General features: G+C 43.4%; 2 protein-coding genes across 2 annotated transcripts; both read left to right on the forward strand.

Annotated features, from left to right (window-relative positions):
• Positions 1-1,157: 1,157 nt before the first annotated feature.
• Positions 1,158-11,127, forward strand: erap1b (endoplasmic reticulum aminopeptidase 1b). The gene is made up of 19 exons (XM_035640088.2): positions 1,158-1,373; positions 2,746-3,269; positions 3,598-3,736; positions 3,906-4,040; positions 4,234-4,354; positions 5,125-5,279; positions 5,389-5,502; positions 5,745-5,876; positions 5,981-6,112; positions 6,282-6,365; positions 6,456-6,613; positions 6,866-6,945; positions 7,188-7,371; positions 7,585-7,741; positions 7,855-8,039; positions 8,126-8,287; positions 8,389-8,529; positions 9,196-9,277; positions 9,443-11,127. The coding sequence occupies exons 2-19, from the start codon at positions 2,776-2,778 to the stop codon at positions 9,611-9,613; spliced, it is 2,826 nt and encodes a 941-aa protein (XP_035495981.2). The 5' UTR covers positions 1,158-1,373; positions 2,746-2,775; the 3' UTR covers positions 9,614-11,127.
• A 1,076-nt stretch (positions 11,128-12,203) lies between these two features.
• On the forward strand, positions 12,204-16,693 carry LOC118314345. The gene is made up of 4 exons (XM_047329256.1): positions 12,204-12,342; positions 14,185-14,266; positions 14,918-15,197; positions 15,307-16,693. Exons 2-4 carry the CDS (start codon positions 14,235-14,237, stop codon positions 15,487-15,489), a joined length of 495 nt encoding a protein of 164 aa, XP_047185212.1. The 5' UTR covers positions 12,204-12,342; positions 14,185-14,234; the 3' UTR covers positions 15,490-16,693.
• Positions 16,694-21,759: the final 5,066 nt, after the last annotated feature.

The raw sequence follows: 21,759 nt of genomic DNA on the forward strand, positions 1-21,759 counted from the left end.
TTTACAAAAGATTAACTACTGCAAAAAAAAAATGTTTTATGACATCTGATTGATTTAGACACGATTAAAAGCTAAAGTAAACTTGCCAACTTGTCTTTTCAACTTTAGTTAAAAACACTGAATATGATACAAATATGTAAAATGAATTGGTTTAGTCATATAAAAAGCATTAGGTTCAAAAAATATTCTACATACAATAATACATACAATACAATATGGCACAATAGTAAAATTGCTATGTTATTTCAAAGTTTTCAGGCAAGAAATACAACATGACTGATTAACCAACATGATTCAAGCATTGTGAAAAAATTTACTCAAAAAAACTGAAATAAGAAAATCCACTCTCTTTTATTCTTTATCCCACAATGTTCTGAAAATGTATTTGTCTCTTGGAGCAGTTATATACACAAAAAATATTAATACATCATTGTTGCTGTGTGGACACATTTTCAAATTTTCTTTCCTATGTTCTACTATTAACTTTTGAAATGACACCCCTCATTGTCTTCACATTCATTAAAATATACATTCAATAATAAATGATTAGAGGTGGAACCATACAATACAAGTGTCATTTCAGGTAGTTGCAATAGTTTATGAGTCAGAATAAACAATTGATTTCGATTAAGCTTAATCACAGTACACTCAGGTAGGAACTAACATCAGACGGGAAACGATCAGTAATGAAAGCAATGTACACTCTAGTGTTGGAATACATCACTGCAGATTTGTTTTGTCTCTTATTATGTGTTTTATTTTTATTTGTAATGAATTATTATTCATTTATTTTATTCTTTTGACCTTAAATTATTTAAGAGAAATTATTTTATCTCAAGTCTTCATTTGAATCTATTCATTTATGTTGATTACTACATTTTCACAAATAAATAAAAACTTGCACTTTATGAGTAATGTCTTTGTAATCTTGTGTTCTTTTGTAAAAAACAAAAACAAAAAAAACATCCATAGGTGGACAGAGACCCTCACCTACTCTCCACCCGATTTGGTTAGGTTTAAGCATGAACAGTGTTGATTGGTTAACATTAGGGGAGAGGGTCAGGATTAGCCAATGAGAGGCAGAGTAGGGGGCGGGTCTTCTTCGTTTTCGAACACATCAACACGGAAGTTCCTGTTCACGTTCCTACTGTAAATACACTAAACATGTTTGCCTTGGTACCGTTTTGGTACTGCAAGATTTATTAGTTGTGAATCCAGTTAAATAAAAAAGCTTCAAATATTACTGTGACGATGATCTGAACCGACAGTACAGTTGACGTTGGAGGACGTTTCTCCCAGAATGCAATTCCTCCTTCACCTGTTTCACTTTCACTCTTGCGAACTCGACTGGTGCTCGACGTGGAGACGACGCGGTAAGATCGATTTACGAAATGAGATGTATCGACACACGATCAATGTTCAGAGCAGACAAAGAAAAACGGAACCTGTATAGTGCCCCAGAATATTGGCAGATTGTTTTCTATAGAGATTTATTCGGACAGTGAATGAATGGAAACGAGTGCGACATCGAAAGTAACTTGACATGATGGCGCGTTGTCATTGTCTACTGTATATCCTTTGTGTGTTTGCGTTTCAGTAGTTTGATTAAAAATATGAATATTAAGGAAGTTAATTTCTAATTAATTTATAAATGTGATGGTGCTTGTTTTAAGTTGCATTGTGTGACGTCATGACTAAATGCCCAAAAATATGTAATTGAATATGCTGTATACATGTCCTGCAAACACAAATTCAAATAATGCTGGTCGGTAAAGAAAGAAAAAAAGTGATGCTGATGGGCAATATGTGTCCTCCACCCTCAGCAGGGCCGCGCAAAATGTTTTTCCTTTTTGGCCTTTTCAGAGGCAGATAGACAGATAGACTTTGTTTAAGCTAAACAGTAAACATAAATCCCGGCACATTTGCATTATTTCCACTGTTAATACTTCATGTAAATTCTTTAAATTTTACTATTCTTGTTCTCTATATTTTTTTTTGCAATTTTATATTTTCAATTTATTTGTGTATATATTGTATATATTTTTAATGTGTGCTGTGTGAAACGTGCTGCTGCTACACTGGAATTTCCCAGCTTGGGATGAATAAAGTATCTATCTATCTATCAAAAACCTTTTCAGAGCACATCTGCATCTACATGGAAATGCAGACATGAGCAAAAACGCTGCCGCCGCTAGAGTCATTTCGGAATCACATTTCTTGCATAACCTTCACTGCATGTGATAGCCTACAACATTAATTAAAAAAATTATGGGAAAAAAGCCTTGAAGGGCTGCAACTAACGATTATTTTCATAATCGATTCATCTGTCGAATATTTCCTCGATTAGTTGTTTGGTCCATAAATGGGGGAAAATGTCGGTCGTGTTTCCCCAAACCCCAAGATGATGATTTGTTTTGTCCACACACCAAAGATATTTAGTTCACTGTCGCAGAGGAGCAAAGAAACCAGAAAATATTCACATTTAAGAAATTTAAATGACCGAATTTTTAGTTTTTTTCCCCCATAAAAACGACTTGAACTGATTAATTGATTATCAAAATAGTTGGCGATTAATTTAGTAGTCGATTAATAATGGATTAATCGTTGAACTGTTTGCAGCTCTACATTGACCACCAGAGTTACCACATCTGTGAGCATTCAAATAAAGTTGTAATAGAAAATGCACAATAGAGCAGTCGCATTTCTTGAACATAATGATGCGTTTGTGTGACATTTGCGTTACAGGTGAGGGGATCCTCTGCGTACATCGTCACCATGTTGGAGACTCCTCTCCTGCTGCTGCTGCTGTTCCTTCACTTTCCTCCCTCATCTGGAGCGCAGCTGCCCAACCAGGGCCAAGCCAAAGACCCCCCCATAGCCACCAACGGCCAGCCCTTCCCCTGGGGCAGCATGCGACTTCCCAAGACCATCTTCCCCCTCCACTACGACCTCAACATCCACCCCAACCTGACCACCCTCGACTTCACCGGCGTCGTCCGCATCGAGCTGGACGTGCTCGAGGACACCGGCGTGATCGTCCTCCACGCCAAGCAGATGCAGATATCCGGCGCGCTGCTTCTGGCGCCCGAGGGCGCGAGGCCTCTCCGGGTGCTGGAGTATCCTCGCTTCCATCAGCTCGCCCTGCTGTCGGACTCGGTGCTGACCAAAGGGAGGAAGTATGAGGTTCAGCTGGAGTTTGCTGCCAACTTGTCGGACAGCTATCACGGTTTCTACAAGAGCAGCTACCGCACCAGCAGTGGGGAAGTACGGTGAGGGCCCAAATGTATTTTTTAAGTGATTATTCACTGTGTATGTCTCATTTTATCATCATCAAATCAATACCACATAGATTTGTATTACATTTGAATGAAAGTGACAACCTTGGTAAGGTAGTACAACTAGGAACCTTGGTACAAAGGGAAGCGCCAGTGTTTATGGGAGATTTAGTCTGCTGATTGGTTTTAGATTAAACTTGATTCAAAGTTTGAAGGGAGCCATTTTTTCCAGTTCAAATACTACTATACGCGAGTATCCTTCAGTCTTATTACAGTGTGCAATGTCACTTCTATTTATCCCGCCTTTTCTTTCCATCACCAGGATTCTGGCGTCGACCCAGTTTGAAGCAACGTTTGCCCGCGGAGCCTTCCCCTGTTTCGACGAGCCTGCTTTCAAAGCCAACTTCACCATACGGCTCATACGAGAGCCGCGTCACATAGCCATATCCAACATGCCCAAGGTACACACAGGGGCAGCAGTATAATCTGTTGACTTTGTTTGAAGAACAAGTGAGGAATTAACAGCTCCGTCATCTTTGCTGTCAAACTCAAATGGACGCACCGAACCTCTCCTTCCTTTTCTCCATCTCTCTCCGTTTCTCTCTCTCTCCACACATCTTTGTTTCTCAGGTTAAAACGGTGGAGTTGCCGGGCGGTTTGCTCGAGGATCACTTTGGCGCCACTGTAAAGATGAGCACTTACCTGGTGGCCTACATTGTGTCGGACTTCCTGTCCGTGAGCAAGACCACCCAGCACGGCATCAAGGTGAGGAGGACAACAACGGACACTGGCCATGTCAAAATTTGCATTTAAGTATTGTTAACTTTTTTTAATTTAGTGTATTTTGGAGCCACATCTCTGACATTAAATGCAACATACATTTGAAGTTTGAAAGAAAAAACCCGAACAAACATACAGTTCCTGTTGTATTGATACTGAAGAGTGTGCTTCCCATCAGATTTCCATCTACGCTGTACCCGAGAAGATCGACCAGACGGCCTTCGCTCTGGATGCTGCTGTCAAGCTGCTGGACTTCTACGACGACTACTTTGACATTCCCTACCCGCTTCCCAAACAGGGTGTGTAGAAAGAAATATTATCGCCTGCAGTATTTGTCTTGTCATTTTCTATGTTGCATATTTCTATTATTCCATGCAGTTGTAACTTACATTGAGATAGAGATTTATGTTGTAACTTTCTTAAAACGTCCTTTTTTTACTCAGATTAAAGCTACAGTGTGTAATATTAAGAAGAACCTATTCACAGAAATTGAATATATTGTCCATTAGTATGTGTTCATATATGTATAATCACCTGCAACAAAGAACCAATGTTTTTTCGTCAACTTTGAATGAGTATAGTGTGAGTCGCCATGTTTGCTTCGTCGCGTTGAATACGGTTGTTGCACAAAACGGTCCAGAATACGTCGCGTTTCGCGTTGAATTTTCAGCGCTGCCGGAAACCGGAAATGGATTCAGCAGTGCGCCACCATAAAGTGTCCCCTGTCGGTTGCCCTGTTGGTTGCGGTTTGCAACTTCACCACCAGATGCCGCCAGAAAATTATAAAAAATTACACATTGGGGCTTTAAGAAGAGAATTGAAAGCACAAGGCCTTTGTATTGAATAAACATCGATTGCCGCCATTGAAAATTGATAGTAAACTTATTTCAGAGGGAAGGAGATCATCAATGTTTCTTCAAGTCATTTAAAATGTAATCAGCATGTTGAAAGTATTTTTGTATGAATGCATGTTTCGGAGGAGACTTGAATACACAAGTATAATTAATAGACCAGCAGGCGAATGTGCATCATTTCACTGTATTTGTGTGCTTCGTGTTGTTCCCTGCAGACCTGGCTGCTATCCCCGACTTCCAGTCAGGTGCGATGGAGAACTGGGGGCTGACCACCTACAGGGAGACGGGCCTCCTCTTCGACGCCGACAAGTCCTCGGCTTCGGACAAACTGGGCATCACCAAGGTCATCGCCCACGAGCTCGCACACCAGGTATCTGGCCGTCGCCGGCGGCTTTAGAGTCAAAATTGCTCTTCTGTTTAAATCATCACGTCCTTGTACATTAATGCTGTTCTTCTCACACGTCCTCCCTCCTTTCCAGTGGTTTGGCAATCTGGTGACGATGGAGTGGTGGAATGACCTGTGGCTCAACGAGGGTTTTGCCAAGTTCATGGAGTTCATTTCTGTCGACGCCACCTACCCCGAGCTGCATGTGGTGAGAGTTGAACGCGCGGAGGAGCATGCAGGAGCGTACGAATCAGCTTGATCGTCTAATTTGTCTGTTTGCCATACTGTGCAGTTTATCTCTGTTTGTTAGATCGGCCTTTATGTTAGATACTGTATGTCTACAAAGAGTTAGATCAAATATGATAGATATTTTGACACGGCAGTGGTTGTGTTACTGTAAAACTCTAAATTTCCCACGTCTGACCTAAACCTCTTTTACTTTTCTTCCAGGATGACTTCTTCTTGGGGAAGTGTTTTGAGGCCATGGAGGTCGACTCCCTCAGCTCCTCACACCCGGTCTCCACCCCCGTGGAAAACCCCATGCAGATCCAGGAGATGTTCGACGACGTGTCCTACGACAAGGTCAGCTTCATCCCGGGATGAGATTCATTTGTTTATTTTTTAAAGGTTTGCCAAAGCTTAACAGTCGAAACAAAACATTAATACTCTATATATACTTCTTTTAGGGAGCATGTATTCTGAATATGCTGAGGGACTTCCTGACTCCAGAGGCCTTTGAGATTGGCATCATCAAATACCTCAAACGCTACAGCTACCAAAACACTGTCAACAGCCACCTGTGGGAGAGCCTGACGGATGTGAGTAATGTGTGTGTGTGTGTGTGTGTGTGTGTGTGAGGAAAGTGAATGAGGGATAAAACTGCATTTAAATGCCAATTTTCCAGACATTTTAAAGAGTTAGAGAGTTTCCAGAAGTTTCGGTACTATATTGTTTCTCTGCTTAAGTTTTGTGAACCCACCCCGACAGATCTGCAACTCAGATGATCTGGACGAAGGCCGAATGAAACACAGAGAATTCTGCTCCAAGCGCAACCTCCCCTCTGGAGCCTCCGTGAGTTTTCATGCTCTGTAACAACAACAAAAAATCTTGTCACTGCTCGTGATCTTAAATCATTTGTTGTGTGTCGAAATGTGTGCGCAGAAGTGGTACTCTGGTGATGAGCTGGATGTCAGGGCCATCATGGACACGTGGACACTGCAGGAGGGCTTCCCGCTGGTCACTGTAGAGGTCAGAGGTCGCGAGGTCCGGCTCAGTCAGGAGCGTTACCTGAAGACAGACGACCCCTCCCTCACTGAAGGGTAAAATGTCAAATGTGAAGTTGTTACCACAGATAAAAATGAGTGCACGGTGTCTTCCTGCACTTGAAGTGAATTTCAAATCAATTTGCCAAATTGCTTATTATTTCTTTCAACTTCTGACATCACGATGTGACAGGGTAGCAGTATTTTCAACACTGCACTAATTATATCTTTTGAAGATTCTAGGTGAAGTTTGAAAAATGTATTGCGTTTTTTAAAAATCTTATTTTAATTTTCATTGTGTGTTGATAGTTTCCTTTGGCAGATTCCACTGACGTATGTGACCAGCGCCTCCAACACCCTCCACCGCTTCCTGCTTAAAACCAAGACTGGTGAGTTTGTTGCTCAAGACGTCACCAGACGTAAAATGTGCTCACCCATGACATATTCTGGAAATTTATCAAGGAAAAGGTCCGGAAAATGCCTGGAGCAACATTTGCGTCCTCACATACAGACCTTTTCGGCAAATGCCTGGAAAATGTCTGGAAAATGTCCAGACTGTAATGTGGCTATATTGTTGTAATGAGATTGTCGTATTGCCGAGCTTTAATTTACTCCGTACTCCTCCACGCAGACGTCCTGCACCTGCCGGAGGAGGTCGACTGGGTCAAGTTCAATGTGGACATGAGCGGCTACTACATGGTCCACTACGCGGGCGAGGGGTGGAACTCCGTCATCAGACTGCTGCAGCACAACCACACGGCCCTGACCAGCAACGATCGCGCCAGCCTCATCCACAACGTCTTCCAGCTAGTCAGGTCGGTCGTAAAGATTGAATGATAACGAATATCTTGCTGTTCATCTCGCATCACACACAGTTTTTTAGTGAAGCAATCTGAAAAACACTGACAATTCCTAGTAGAGTATTTCTTGCACAGGGTGGTTTGTGAATTTTGAAATTCATCAGCCAAATTTAGAATAACCTGACATTTAATGATAAGTCGACGTAAAGCCTGTGTTGTGTGTCGCAGCGTGGGGAAGGTGAGGCTAGACACGGCCCTGGAGCTGTCTCTCTACCTGTCCAGGGAGACCGAGGTCATGGCCGTCACTCAGGGCTTCGGGGAGCTCGTGCCTCTCTACAAGCTGATGGAGAAGAGGGACATGGCTGCTCTGGAGAACCAGATGAAGGTCAGTGAATCCGAGCAGATGATTCGTCTGATTCGTCTCTTCGGGGAGGAGCAGAAAGAAACCGCTGTGTCAGTTCAGTATGAATTCATACAATGGCTCCTCGCCTTTCTCAGGGCTTCATTGTGGATCTGTTCCGGGGCCTGATAGATCGGCAGGAGTGGACAGACTCTGGATCGGTGTCTGAGCGAGTACTCAGGAGCTACCTGCTGGTGTTTGCCTGTGTCAGGAACTACGCTCCCTGTGTGACCAAAGCCACCCAGCTCTTTAACAAGTGGAAGGACTCCGATGGCAACATGAGGTCAGGGGTCCTAAACAGCCAGTTAACTGACTCTGTGACAGTATTTGCTCGTGGCTGTCTAAACCTGAAAGCCCTGTCTCTTTCAGCCTCCCCGTCGACGTCACGATGGCTGTGTTTGTGATTGGAGCTCGAACCCCAGAGGGGTGGGACTTCCTGTTGGAGAAGTACCGCAGCTCGATGCAAATGTCTTTGAAGAGCCGCCTGAAATCCGCCATGGCCGTCAGCCCGCTGCAGGACAAGCTCAAGTGGTGTGTACGCCGCGTAGTACGGGACACAATCAGGAGAATGTGATGGGTCACCTCTCCCGCGCTCCCTTTACCTTCCTCTCTCTCTCTCTCTGTGTCTGCAGGATGATGGAGCAGAGCCTCACCGGCGAAGTGATGAAGACCCAGGATCTGCCGGACGTGGTCGTCTATGTCAGCAAGAACCCCCGCGGCTACAAACTGGCCTGGGACTTCTTCCGGGCCAACTGGCACACCTTCGTCAAGAAGTCAGTCAGCCAATCGCACAGACACATTTCTGTCGCTTTCTGAGCAAAAACAAAAAACAAAATGGGGTTATGACTTTAGAGCTGCAACTGTTAGTCGATTACTAATCGACTACTAAATGAAACGCCAACTATTTTGATAATTGGTTCAAGTAGTTTTTATGGAAAAAATGTCAAAATTCTCTCATTTCAGCTTCTTAAATGTGAATATTTTCTGGTTTCTTTGCTCCTCTGTGACAGTAAACTGAATATCTTTGGTCCGCGGACGAAACTAAACATCATGTTGGGGTTTGGGGGAAACACGATTGACCATTTTTCACCATTTTATGACATTTTATGGACCAAACAACTAATCGGTTTGTCGAGAAAATAATCAACAGATTAATCGAAATGAAAATAATCGTTGGTTGCAGCCCTATATATCTTAAACAAACATGCCATTGCATCCCTCGTCCGTAGAGATGTGATTATAGTTTCATACTTATGTGTTTTCTGTTTGAGCAGGGACATTGGGGTCCTATAAAAAAGGACATTTAACAGTTGAATATTCGTATTTTTGTTCTTTTTGCTAGAATGTACGTTGTTCAAAATCTTTATTTTTTTTAAAAGCAGATTTGAGTCCGCTGATCTTTGACTTGTGTTTAACCGCGTTGTGCCTCGATGCCCCAGGTTCGACCTCGGCTCCAGCACCATGTCATACATGGTGACCGGGGTGACCAACCAGTACTCTACCAGGGAGATGCTGGATGAGGTAAGCAAACGGGGAGCGTGTACTGTAACTGGGTTTCAGTCTATTCTTTTATTCTTTGTCCCACATCATTTCTTTTGTTTCTTTCCCATCCTTCATGTTTTGCTTTGCCGTCATTGGTCTTGTGTCAAACATAACGTGTGCTTTTGATCCTCTGGGCGTGCTCAGGTGAGAAGCTTTTTCGGCTCCCTGACGGAGGAGATGGGCTCCGAGATGAGGTGTATCAAGCAGACCTACGAGAGCATCGAGGACAACATCCGCTGGATGGACGCCAACCTTCCTCTGCTGCAGGCCTGGCTGCACAGACGCAGCAACAAATTGTCTCATGAGGATTTATAGCACCGGGGGACGCAAAACATCTGGTGTGGTTAGTTGTGTTGCTTAACGGAAGTGTGGGTCTCGTGTGGACGCTTATATTTGACTACAACTATGAAAAAGACTTTGCTACTTCTCAACTTTGACTTGAACAGCAAAAGTCTCCTGACTCACTCTGACATTTTCCGTAAATTTGACCAGCCAAATTTCGGAAAAATGTCCCTAACAACATTTGCGGACATTTGCATCCTTACAAACCTACTCGCGTCCGGAAAAGTTCTTCAGCCCTAGACAGTAATTTTTTCACTTTAGCCCCATAAAATATTACAATTTCAGAAGGTAAATATCTTTCTGTTCCCAGATCTGCAAGTGTTTCCTCAGTCTGTGAAAGTAGCCCCAAGGAGTTTATGTGTGTATATATATATATATATATATATATATATATATATATATATAATTTTTTTTACGAGATATATATTATACAAGATTTTGTATATATAGAGATGTGTGTATATTGACATCCCGAGCAGAAAATGATGTCACTCCTTGTGTGCGTGTGTCCCTCCAGTGAATCCGTTGGCCCTCCTCATATTTATGAAGCGAGATGACAAAGTCCAATAGGAAGCATTCACGTCAAAGCGTCCTTCCAAAATTTCCTCCACTGGTTTATTTGGTTTAAAATGATGGAAGAAAATACCAGAGTCAATATTTGGTCTGGCTTTTCCGAGGTGGAGAAGCCACGAAGCATTTGTGTTTTGTTCTGACAAGACGCTGGTGCCAGTGTGACATCTAGTGCCAAAGTGAATATCTTGTTTGTAACCGATAAATAATTTCTGTATGTGAGAGGTCTGAGGAAGCACTGTAAGTTTCTTGAGGAACCGTCAGGGCTCAATTGTTGTTGTGATTCTAAGAAAAAGTATAATTGGTTTAGTTTTGTTTTTCCCATTGAAAATTATGTGCAATAGAATATTTCTATTTTTGAGCTTGCTGTGTGTATGTCTTTATTTCACTTAGTGTGTGTGTGTGCGTGCACCTGTGAGCTTTTAACTTAAATTTGAAGACGTTCAAAGATGTTTTCGTGTTGGCGTTAATATTGTACTGTTTTGTGAAATTACTTTGTGAATGTTGCACAAAATTAATATACTGCACGACATAGGATATTTGATTTTTTTTTCTCCATAATTATTTTTGGCACCTTCCCGTCTCCTTCTCATAAGAAAAAAAACAAACAAAACAAAAAATAGGATTGTACATGTCTGCTAAAGAAATGCCTGTTCACAACACTGATTCCAGTGCCTTTGAATTACAATTGTGATAAAACTCAATATCACTCCGCTGTACGAAATTATGTGAAAGATATTTAGCTTTATTTAAATTCACCTACAGCTGAACACAAGAAAATGCACTATTAGGAATATGTCGTTACAAAAAGACCTTTTTAAAATTCCACAGAGTCTGAATGTGTAAAATGGCTCTTGTTTTATTTTTTCTATGGTTGAATCAGATTTTGGACCAATAAAGTTTAAAAATTCCCTTCACTCGCCATTTGTATTCTATTATCGTCTAACCACTTTTTCTTCTTTAACCGTTAAAGTTAATCCTCTGGAGTTACAGTACATGGATGTGACCTTTGACCTTTTCACTTCAGTGATCATATGCTTCTAACTCGTAAAAAAGTTACATATCCAAGTTTATTGGCTGACTTCGTACTTATCGGTTTTATTTCCATTCAGTCACACAAACGCATTCGCTCAAACGGAGTTCGAGCAGGAGGTCGAAACTTTGTGCTTAAAATTGAATTCCACCCTTTTTTTTCTCATTTTTTTTTTCTTGCCGATACGCATCAGGATCACTTTCCTTGTCAAGTGGCCCGTGACAACAGTTGCATAATGTGCCCTGGTCCACTGGGTCTTTGCCAAGACTGAGGAAATAACCTCTGGTGATGTCACAGTGATGTCATCTGGTTGGGTCGGACTACAGATTTTTTAACATTAAGGCCTATGCGAGACGTTACACAGGGTCTGCTTTCAAGTTGTATCATGGGAAATGGAGGATCCGGTCGTTTTGGAGCATGAACCTGATTTTTATAATGTATTTTTTATCTATGTCTTTCCAGTCTCCCAACTTTTATGGACGTGCAATCACAAACTGGTTCAGCACACCTTAAACCTGACACAGGCTCTTAACTTTAGTCAGTGAAAACCATTAAATAGTGTTTTAGACCCAGTGAAGCTAAATGTCTTATAACGCTGAGGAAAACTCAAGAATTTTGCTGCGTGAATTTTTAATCTTTCCCATGTAAAAGTTGATTTTGATTTGTCCAGCTGAAGAGAGGCTGCCGTCGCTTTAAATCTTCTGAGGCTACCATAAATTCCTCTGACGGACCTTTAGCACAAACTAATATGACACACTGTCCAACTGATAAAGAATACAACGTGTGTGTCAATACATGGGGGAGCGTATGTATTCAGACACATTCAGCACTTGAGCTTAAAGAACACCAATGTAACAAAACGATCCGAGTTTTCAGGGGCTGACACACGTACTCGACAAAATATATCCTGAGCTTTTCACACACTTCAGCGCGTGGTCACACTCACGCGCACAAAACACACAAACGCAGCCCCCCCCCCACCCCCACCCACCGCCCCCTCATCCTCATCATCAGCACGCCCACAACAGAAACCGCTCTCTGCACCAGTGCGTTTGTCCTCCCGGTGCCACACCTGACCAGCGCCGTCTCCGGACCGAAGGTAAGAGCCTCAAGGCCCTTTTCGTTCTTCCTGTTACTGAAACATTGTGTTCTGTTGCAGAAAACCTGTGGTCGATTTAATCGGACAGTACCGGACAGGAAAAAAAGAGTGGGAGCCGTTTTGTTTGTTCAGTCAGTATTTACACACTTGGCACCTTGTGAAAAAAAAAAAAAAAAAGTTCCCCCTGACCGTGTCATGTCAATTTTGTCCTCGTCTTCCTCTGGGGTGATTTGGATGTTTTTTGTTCTGAATCTATAAAACTTTTGAACAGGGATCACATGGTTTCAAGAGCACAGACGATTCAACATCGTGCTGAGGACCTTAAGGACACGCAACAGGTGCAAGTTGAGTTCCGATTTTTGACGAAGGATTTGTAGACGGTGGCTGCGGAATTCAGTGGTGAATTCAGAGGCGCACGGTTGGTTGTAATTCACAGCTCACAAGGCAGGAAATCAAGCCACAGTGTGTCAGCAGTGACTCGGCTCAAGTGCCGAGGAAAACCTTAAACCTGATAGATGTCGTCTCAGTTGGCGGACGTGTGTTGGGACACACGAGAAGTCTAAATGTTTTCTAAATGTTAGAAACTTGTGATTAGAGTATGGCTGCGAACTACACTTGAGTTTCCCTATTTCTGTCTTTACATCCTATTACTTTGTAATGTGGATTTTGAAAAGTGTATTATTGTTATTATTATTATTATTATTATTGATTATTATATATTATTATTATTATTACACGCCACTGACCGTCCCCCTGATCAGCAAAAATGTTGTTGTTGTCATGCTCTAACAATGCATCTCTAACACAACAACATTTCATGAGCCAATAACAGCTTTCTCTTCAGCTTTGTTTGCTTTTTCTTTTTTCATCAGTTTGGAGAATCTTCTCAAACCGGTTTATTTATAAAAAAATTAAAAAAATTAAAAATCACCAATATTAGAGATATGGCCTACTGTTCATGGTTTTCACTGGACAGCGATATCAGAGATCTGAGGGGAAAAAAGGCAAAAAGGACATGATGGGAGTCATTTGCAAAAAGTACTCACATAATGTCTCTTCACAATAGTCTCAAATTCAGAATTTCCATTTCTAGTATGTCAGTGTTAACGGTTATGATGGTTTTCTCCAGCGGTTAATCAGCTGTACACTGCGGATGACATCGAGTGTGATGATCCGGTTCGATTTGATGAAATTGTGCAATAGATTTCACCACAATGTTTCAGCAGGTTTAAAAAAAAATTTTTAAAAAGCGAGTGTGTACAGTAACCGTCAGGCCTTCGTTTCTCACGAGGCATCACGGGTCAGATTTTGACACCTTCTTTTTCTGATCCGACAGTTGTAGCGCAAACTGAGGTGATTAACTCACGATATATTGACCCTAAACAGTTTGGCTTTGACGTTGACGCCTTCCGAGTTCCTCTCACACACTATGATCTCAGTGTACCAGAGTATCACCCGACGTGTTCACAACCATAGCGGAACAAATGTCTTTGCGTATTGACACTAATCAGTGCGTTTGGCCTGAACGGCTGTAAACCATGCGAAGTTACTGCAGGTCCAACGGTCTTCTTGTACTTTTATCACTGTATTTATTCTCCGCCTACAATAAAAATCCCCTCGGCATCATGCTATCTAGGGCAAAACATCCATGGGTCTTGAGTTCAAGAGTGTTCCTGTGAGAAAAGTAGGCTACGCGGCGAGTTGGTGCAAAGATTATTTTTCAGTAATCGAAAAAAAAAGGGGCCTCGTTTCAAATCTGTTCCAGTGGAGCAGCTAAAACGTTTCAAGATGAATAAAGTGGCAAAGGCAATGTGCAACGTTTTGCTTGTTTCCCCCCTTCAGGTTTATTCCGTGGTTTCTGTCTCGACTTCCTTTCTGCCCCACCGGCTCCGATGTCTCCCTTCGAGGATATTCCTGTTCTAGAGTAAGACGCGTTCCTTTTAACCACAAGCTTCTTTGTTAATTGATTCAACCCCTTAACTCTCCCCTCCGACAAATCCAGCGGCTGTATTTAAAAAAAAGAAGATCTGAGAAACCCTGTACTACCAACAAAGGCCTTGTCTCAGAGCATTGTATTTACACCAAATAAGGATACTTGTAATGTTTATATGTTATGTATCATCCATGCTCCATGGAACCCTGCCGGGAAAAGTGACTCAGAGATAAAGAAATGTGTCATATGCATCTGTGTAATCTTATGAACAAACTGTAGTCAAACTCAAGCTTGTATATGAAATCCAGGAGTGTCTACGAATATGGAGCAATATAGAAGAAAAGAAAAAATCCCTTATATTTCATCATGTTTCCCAGCTGAGGTCTCAGAAGTAATGTGTCATTTTCCGTAGCGGATCTCTGAAACTTGTCACCGGTTCAGAAAAAAATTGAAGAAGTATCAGTGACACAATAAAACAAGTATGCGTTAGGATCCTCAGGACCCTGCAACATTAAAAACAATACATCTTGACAGGCATGAATTATCCATGAGCAATAAAGTCCCGGATTTGGAAAATGTGTGCAGCCAATTCCCTCTCTGATTTCCTCCTCCTCCTCCTCCTCCTCCTCCTCCTCCTCCCAGGATTTTCCTGGGCATCCTGGGCTTCGGCCTCTCCATCATGTTCTGCACCACCTTCTGCAGGGTGTGCAGCCGCATGCGCGAGGAGCAGATCGAGCGGGAGGTGTGGCGGCGCAGTGAGCAGGACGGCCGTCCGCCGTCCATCTATTTCATCCCCTTCCCCGGCAGCGTGTCGTCGCAGCAGGACGGCGAGGACGTCCGGGCGCCTCGGTACAGCCAGGAGCTCCACACGCCCCCACACTACAGCACCGTCTTCAGCGGGCCGCCGCCTTCCTACACCGAGGTGATGAGACAAAGAAAACGCACGAGCGTGTACCTGCACCGTTGCCTCAGGCCTCGGTGTGTATTTCCCCGCGTCTAAATTTGAACTTTCTCTCCGTGTTTTTCTTCAGTTGGGAGTTAAACCCGAGGATCTCCCCCCCGCGTACACGGAGCAAAGCGTTCCCGCGTTTCCAATGGCGCCCCAACCTCACACGGACACGGTACAGTCGCAGGCTCGGTCACAAGCCCCGAGCCGGGACCCTCTCCAGCTCGCCCGCGCGGAGGTCATCGAGGACAGTCGATTGTTGCACTGAACCATGGACTTTGAGTGAGCTGGTAACTGGAGTTTACGATATGCCAAAGGAACCTTTTGTTTGATCGTGGCAGTGAATGTGAGTATGGCACAGAGACGACGAGAAGCCGCGGAGGTGACACCAGGGTTAAAGCTGCAGTTGCGTCATCCGAGCGACTGAAACACTTTGGACCCTGGAAGTAGGTTTTTATCCCCCACGTATGATGAATGTCAAAACGAGTCTGTGTGTCATTTACTCCGGTGGTGTTGTAACAGCCACCTCGGAGGGTTGTGTGTTTAGTCCGGTTGATTTTCATTACTTGTATGTTTGTTGTTGTTGTTGTTGTTTTTTCCCCCCACAGAATATCTTTAAAAAAAAAAACTACTGAACAGGCATTAATGAAATTTTGTGTCAATCCAGGTGCCGATCCAAATCCAGTGGTGCCACCATGTGGCCATTTATGGAGCGTGGATCACGAGGAGTTAGTGCAATTTTTTTAAGATTTAGGTATTTTAATTGCATGGAAACACAGATTTGACATAAACCAACTAAAAAGCCTAATGTGAGGCATATTTGTCAGTCAAACAAGGAAGTCTTAAATGTATGTAATTGTTCTAATGAACCCAATGTTGTTGTTTTTTAAATACACTAATTTTTTAAAATACTTATTTATAATCAATAAATCCAATTTGTTTCAAACTCTTAAGACTATTTGCTTGACATCACATTAGGTTTATTAGGTTGTTAATGTTAAGTCGCTGTAATCCAAATGGATGGAGGTTTAATATGCAGTTGAAATAAATAAATCATAAATTAGGGCCCAAACAGTTCTGAGTGTATTCGAGCCTGCACAGATATGCCATGAAACATTTTCTCAACTCATCTACCAACTTATCCTATATTTTCAGATAGGTGATATTGTCATAATATTTCATACCAGAAATATTTTTCAAATAACTATACTGTAAATGCCGTGCTGTAGCTTAACACTGATTAGTATTAATATTTAGGGCACAACATACTTAACATTTGTGAACAAGAGTGAAATGAAATGTATATTTTGTAAAGGTTCAGTTTACCAGGCTGAATAACTGTCTCTCCAACAACGACAAACCTTGTTTTGCATTACAGAAGTACCAATATGAGATCTCTCACTCAGTTCTGTTGTTGATCTTCTTCCCTCTTTTTTTTTTAGACTTGCAGGATTAAAGGGGGGTTTCAGTTATTGTGTGGTTTTGCTCTGACATTGTTTTCATTTGAGTTTCATTTTTCTTCAGCCAGCAGAGTCCACCCTTGCACCAAAAGTATGACCTACGCACGTGTTGGCACTTTGATTCACAATCTCCCAACTTGTCTTGTATGTGATCAGAGATTGCGCTGGTGCCAACATTTTACTTTTTTCTTACAGAACTTGCTGCCGCCTTCAAAAGCCCCATTTTCGCCACTTAAATTTCAGTACTCGCACACGCGCAAATTGCATTGTAATATTTTAGAATGAAGTCCCTTCAGCTCAAACCGACTTTTTTTGTTTGCTTGTTGATTTGTGTTGTTGCTGTTAAATCTACGGTGGCCCTGAAGTGCAAATCACGACAGCGGCAAAACAGAAGGTACCACGGCAGCTGATTTGGCTTAGTTAGTTACGCAGCTGTCTGTGGGGTCTAGGGTTCAATTCTTGGGCACGGCTAAAAAAAAAAAAATTCCACTTTATGTAACAGATGAATGTAAATAAATGTGTGTCGCTTTGGACAAAAACGTGTAATCAATTTGTTCAATCGACATTAGTCACACATTGTTACATTCAATGAATTTTGCTGACACTTTTTGTCCAAAGCGACTAACATTGATTGGTTAAATAGACAGAATTTTTTAAAAGTGGATTGACCCCTGACCTTCTGCATCACAGACAGCTGTGTAAACCCACTAGGCCGCACCTGCTGCCACTGTGATTTATGATTTGCCGGTGCGGTTGTTGTTGTTGTTGTGTTGTACTATATGTCGTTGAGATTTGCACTCCAGGGGCCTCCATATAAATCCCACAAACTGACAGACCCCGAGAAAAATAAGCACACACACACACACACACACACACACACACACACACACACACGTGGCTTCGACTGTTATTTCCTCAGAACCTCGGCGTATAGTACAGTGTCCCGTACTGCCGTTCAACCGTTAGTCCATTTGTTTCTCAGTTAAATGCTCAAATTGCCATTCTGGATAATATCCGTTCGGAACATTACCCTTTGCTTGACATTTACATTTTGTCGACTAAAGCCAAATGCTCGGCAGCTGTTCGGTGGAGGCCAGAGCGGGACGTCCCACGACGGCTGACACCATGTCGGTGGGCCGACATGCAGGCACCGGTGCTACACCGTGGATCTCATGCCTCTCACATACGATCTGTAATCCTACACACGTCAAGAGGGCCCGAACATGTCAAGATGGATTATATCTATATGGAGCTTTTATAGTTTTAACGACCACGCAGAGTCACATTCCTCCGCTCGTTGGGTTTGTGGCGCGTCTCTGTCGCCTCGCAATCTGGGGCTCGGTGTCTCGCCCGAGGGCCGCGGGGATCGAATCCCCATCCAGCCGCTGATTAGTTAACAGGGGAACAACCTGTCCACCATATCTTTACTGCACTGCACTGTCACTTAAACAGTGTGCACGCGTGTTCATGCAGAGACATGCGTCGGCTTTGATCCCTCAATGTCTTTCCCCCCGTGTGCTCATTTTTGGAGTCGGCGTGTATTTTATGGCAAAAGCTCCTGATTCGTGCCACTGACCTCTGAGAGAGAGAGAGAGAGAGAGAAACAACTGTGGGTCTCAACACAACAAATCATTATTTACATTTGGTTTTTTGCAAGTCATGTACACGACAACACAAAGATATTAGTCCCGGGGAGATGATGTGACACCAGCTGCCACAGCAGAAGCCAATAACCCATAAATGGAAACCTCTTGCTGTCGTCTGCAGCTAGACACTGCTCTCGTCTTCTCTTTTGTTTTTGTTTTCCATGGCCTAGGTTCTCCTGGAAAAAAAAGGTGCACATAACTTGACTGTCCGTGTACATCCGGGAAGTTCGTTTTTTGGAAAATTGTCGAGATGTCCTGGCCACAATTTATTTTCATTTTGAAAAAGAAAGAAGAACTTGGGAAATGTACTTATGGTAAGAATCTTGTTGACATTGTTCTTTGGGTTTGAATAATGATGTTCTCGCTTCTCCGTGTGCCCTTTGTGTCTGTGCACATGTGGGCAGTTTAGAAAGGGTCCGTCTGTCCACTGAAACTACAGTGAAATCTGTTTATTGCCCTCATAAGAATTCCTGCTGGCAGACAGGCGAGCGAACCTGCGGGGGGAGAAAAAAAGAGCCGCGCCGGTCCGAAGAGCTGGACTCAGGCACGTGGACTTTAAAGCTGGTGAACTGTGTTGTGAAAATTAACTCTGGCGAACTGTTTGAGGCCTCTTCTGTGGAATATTGCGGTTCCTCAGGCGAAAATGCTGCTCGGGCAGAGAAGGAGGACAGATGACAGTCAAAGAAAAGACAGGGCAGAAGGTATGCAGAGAGAAAGTGAGTTTGTTTGTGGTGAATGATGTCTTAGCACAGTGGCCTTTATGACCAGGGACGAGTGACCTCCCTCCCTCCATTCTCTCCATCGGGACCCCCCCCGCCCTGCCGCTCTGTGATATGAATACACACTGGAGAGTCCCTGGAATCCCACCGTCACTGCTGGGCCGCCGCCCCGCCCCAGTGAGTCTTTCCCCGGGCTGCTATCTCTGTCTGGCCCCCCCCGACGCCCCCGGCGCCGGGACTCTTCATCGACACTCTCTCTCTCTCACATTGTCTGTGCATGTGTCCGTCTGTTGCTGCCTTCAGTCTGGCGAAGGCCATGAGCGTTGTGTCCCACCCTTTTGGGGCAGGAGAAAGGGACGCGGTGTGAGACGTGTGAGGCAGTGTACCTGTGGGTTGCAGATGATGAGGAGGGGGGGGGGGGCTTGGCTGGTCAAACCTGTTGAAGAACACGGTCAGGTCTGCGAGGGTTTTAAGGCCTCTCCCTCCATCTTCCTCTCGTAAACATGCTCCCCCTCTCTGATCTTCCTCCTCAGCTCCCTCTGCCCAGCCTCTGACCCTCTTCTTTCTGCTCAAGGAGACAGCGATGACTCCAGAATTCCTGATTGAATATATATATATATAATATATATAATGACACCTGGTCTTACTCGATTCCCTACACTCAAAACTGTTGTTTGTCTTGGGCCAGTGGTGATACATGAACAGCACTGGCCTGCATGTCCATTTTTTAAATTAAAATAAACTAAATCAAATCAGTTTTTTTTTTTAAAAACAACAACAATATTTTCCAATCTTTTCCATTGATATACAGACGTAACAGCAGGGAGATAACTGGCATTCTTAACATGATCCAGATGTCACGATATTCTCCCTCGTGTGCAAATCGCGCAGCACACGCAGGGTGCAACACCTTTTCATACTGTGTGCGTGTACACCACGCACGACATGCTCGACATACACGCTCATGCCTGTCCGTTGGTGCGGGTGGGCTGCTGTTGGTGGGACTCAAGAATGTGAGAGGTCACAACAACAACAAAAAACGACCTAGAGGTGTTGGCTCCGTAGGGACTGAGGGGCATAAGGTCAACGAGTATCAGCTTCACAAGATGGAGGAGCGGGGACAATAGTCCCTGTGAGCGAGAGGTTCAGGGCCACTGTCTTACACTTTGGGGGGGGGGGGGTTTAAAACAAAAAAAACACAAAGCGTTCCGTACTTTCAAATCGTCTAGTTAGTTACATGAAACGTGTGATTTGATGAAATGTAATTTTGAGCTGAAATACATTTTGTTTAAGCCGCTTGTTACTGAACATCTGACGGCATTTCTGCGTTGTCACTTACTGGTGAAAACTTTCTCTCTGCGGACAATAAGTGTGAAAACTTTAAAACCAAAAATAGAACTTTATGACGTGTGTGTGTATGTGTGTGTGTGTGTCTGTATGTGTGAGTGAGTGAGTGTGTGTGTGTGTGTGTGTGTGTGTGTGTGTGTGTGTGTGTGTGTGTCTGTATGTGTGTGTGTGTGTGTGTGTGTGTATGTGTGAGTGAGTGAGTGTGTGTGTGTGTGTGTGTCTGTGTGTGTGTGTGTGTGTGTGTGTGTGTGTGTGTGTGTGTGTGTGTGTGTGTGTGTGTGGTCGCGTGTGTGTTGTTTACATTGATGAAACAGGGGTGGTAACCATAGAGCTGACCTCGGGGGAGGGGTGTTTGTTGACGAACAACATTCCATTGTGTGTGTGTGTGATAACCCAGTTCAGCACAGGTTGAGATCATGTGCCTATTTAAAGATGGTGATTGTCTCTGACCAGCTGATTGCCAAAGTGTCCCTGCACTCGCTGTGTTTAGTCTTCGAGATAAACTCCGCGATGCTTCTGTTATTCTGCCTGGATACGGCATTGTATGGAAGTTCTAAAAAATAAATCCCTCCAGGTCCAACTCTGTGGCTGGTTTGATTCTCGAAGATCCCAGCAAGGCCGTACTATTCTGTCTGAGTAAGATTTGATATCAATTGCATCGAGGCAGGTCCAAAACAATGGGCTGTGTGCCCGGCGGATAATCAGGTCATAATCTTTGTGACAAACAAAGGTGGCTACAACTCGAGAAGTCATCATGGACGGCCTTAATCTACATGACAATGTGATGCGATCTGCCAGTGACCCATTTGACCAATACGTTCAACTCCTCCGACAGTGCGACGTCTCTCAGTCTGGTGAATTATATTCACGTGTAAGTTACAAAAATCCTAAATGAGCCTATCACGAGTTTTAAAAAAGCATATCGGCTGATTAATGCAGGGCAGCTTGTCTGAGCGCGGAGCTCGGCGTCATGAGAAAGGCGGGAGTTACAAGCACAACGCACGATCTTCAGGCTCGTCCGTTGCCCCAAAGATTTTTGACTGAAGACTTAAATGGTAAAGTTGCAGACCCCGTCCAAACCAAACTAATCCCGTCCGACTGAGCAAACGAAGTTGGCGTTGCTCTATACTGTAAACTGATCAACTACTGATTGCAGAATACGCAATCGGCATTGGACAGGAAGGAGACGACAAAGCGAGCGACATCACGGTCGCATCAAAAGCGTCACTCGTTACGCCTCGGCCAGTTTGAATTTAAAAGAGGTTAACGAGATTAGTGTCTCAGGCGATTACTCTTTGATGTGATCACGCCCCAGCAGTGGTTGAGTGAGTGTGTTGGGAAGAATCTGCATACGAGTGCCCCCTTT

This window comes from Scophthalmus maximus, chromosome 19 (assembly GCF_022379125.1).
Source record: "Scophthalmus maximus strain ysfricsl-2021 chromosome 19, ASM2237912v1, whole genome shotgun sequence".
NCBI classification, from domain to species: Eukaryota; Metazoa; Chordata; class Actinopteri; order Pleuronectiformes; family Scophthalmidae; genus Scophthalmus; species Scophthalmus maximus.

What these genes read in the sequence shown, in the direction of transcription:
- erap1b (XM_035640088.2), top strand. Translation starts at nt 2,776, where the DNA reads ATGTTGGAGACTCCTCTCCTGCTGCTGCTGCTGTTCCTTCACTTTCCT. An exon ending in CCTACCCCGAGCTGCATGTG is followed by an intron (nt 5,503 to 5,744) that starts GTGAGAGTTGAA and finishes CTTTTCTTCCAG; the next exon opens with GATGACTTCTTCTTGGGGAA. An exon ending in CCAGGGAGATGCTGGATGAG is followed by an intron (nt 9,278 to 9,442) that starts GTAAGCAAACGG and finishes GGGCGTGCTCAG; the next exon opens with GTGAGAAGCTTTTTCGGCTC.
- LOC118314345 (XM_047329256.1), top strand. Translation starts at nt 14,235, where the DNA reads ATGTCTCCCTTCGAGGATATTCCTGTTCTAGA. An exon ending in GAGGATATTCCTGTTCTAGA is followed by an intron (nt 14,267 to 14,917) that starts GTAAGACGCGTT and finishes TCCTCCTCCCAG; the next exon opens with GATTTTCCTGGGCATCCTGG. An exon ending in CGCCGCCTTCCTACACCGAG is followed by an intron (nt 15,198 to 15,306) that starts GTGATGAGACAA and finishes GTTTTTCTTCAG; the next exon opens with TTGGGAGTTAAACCCGAGGA.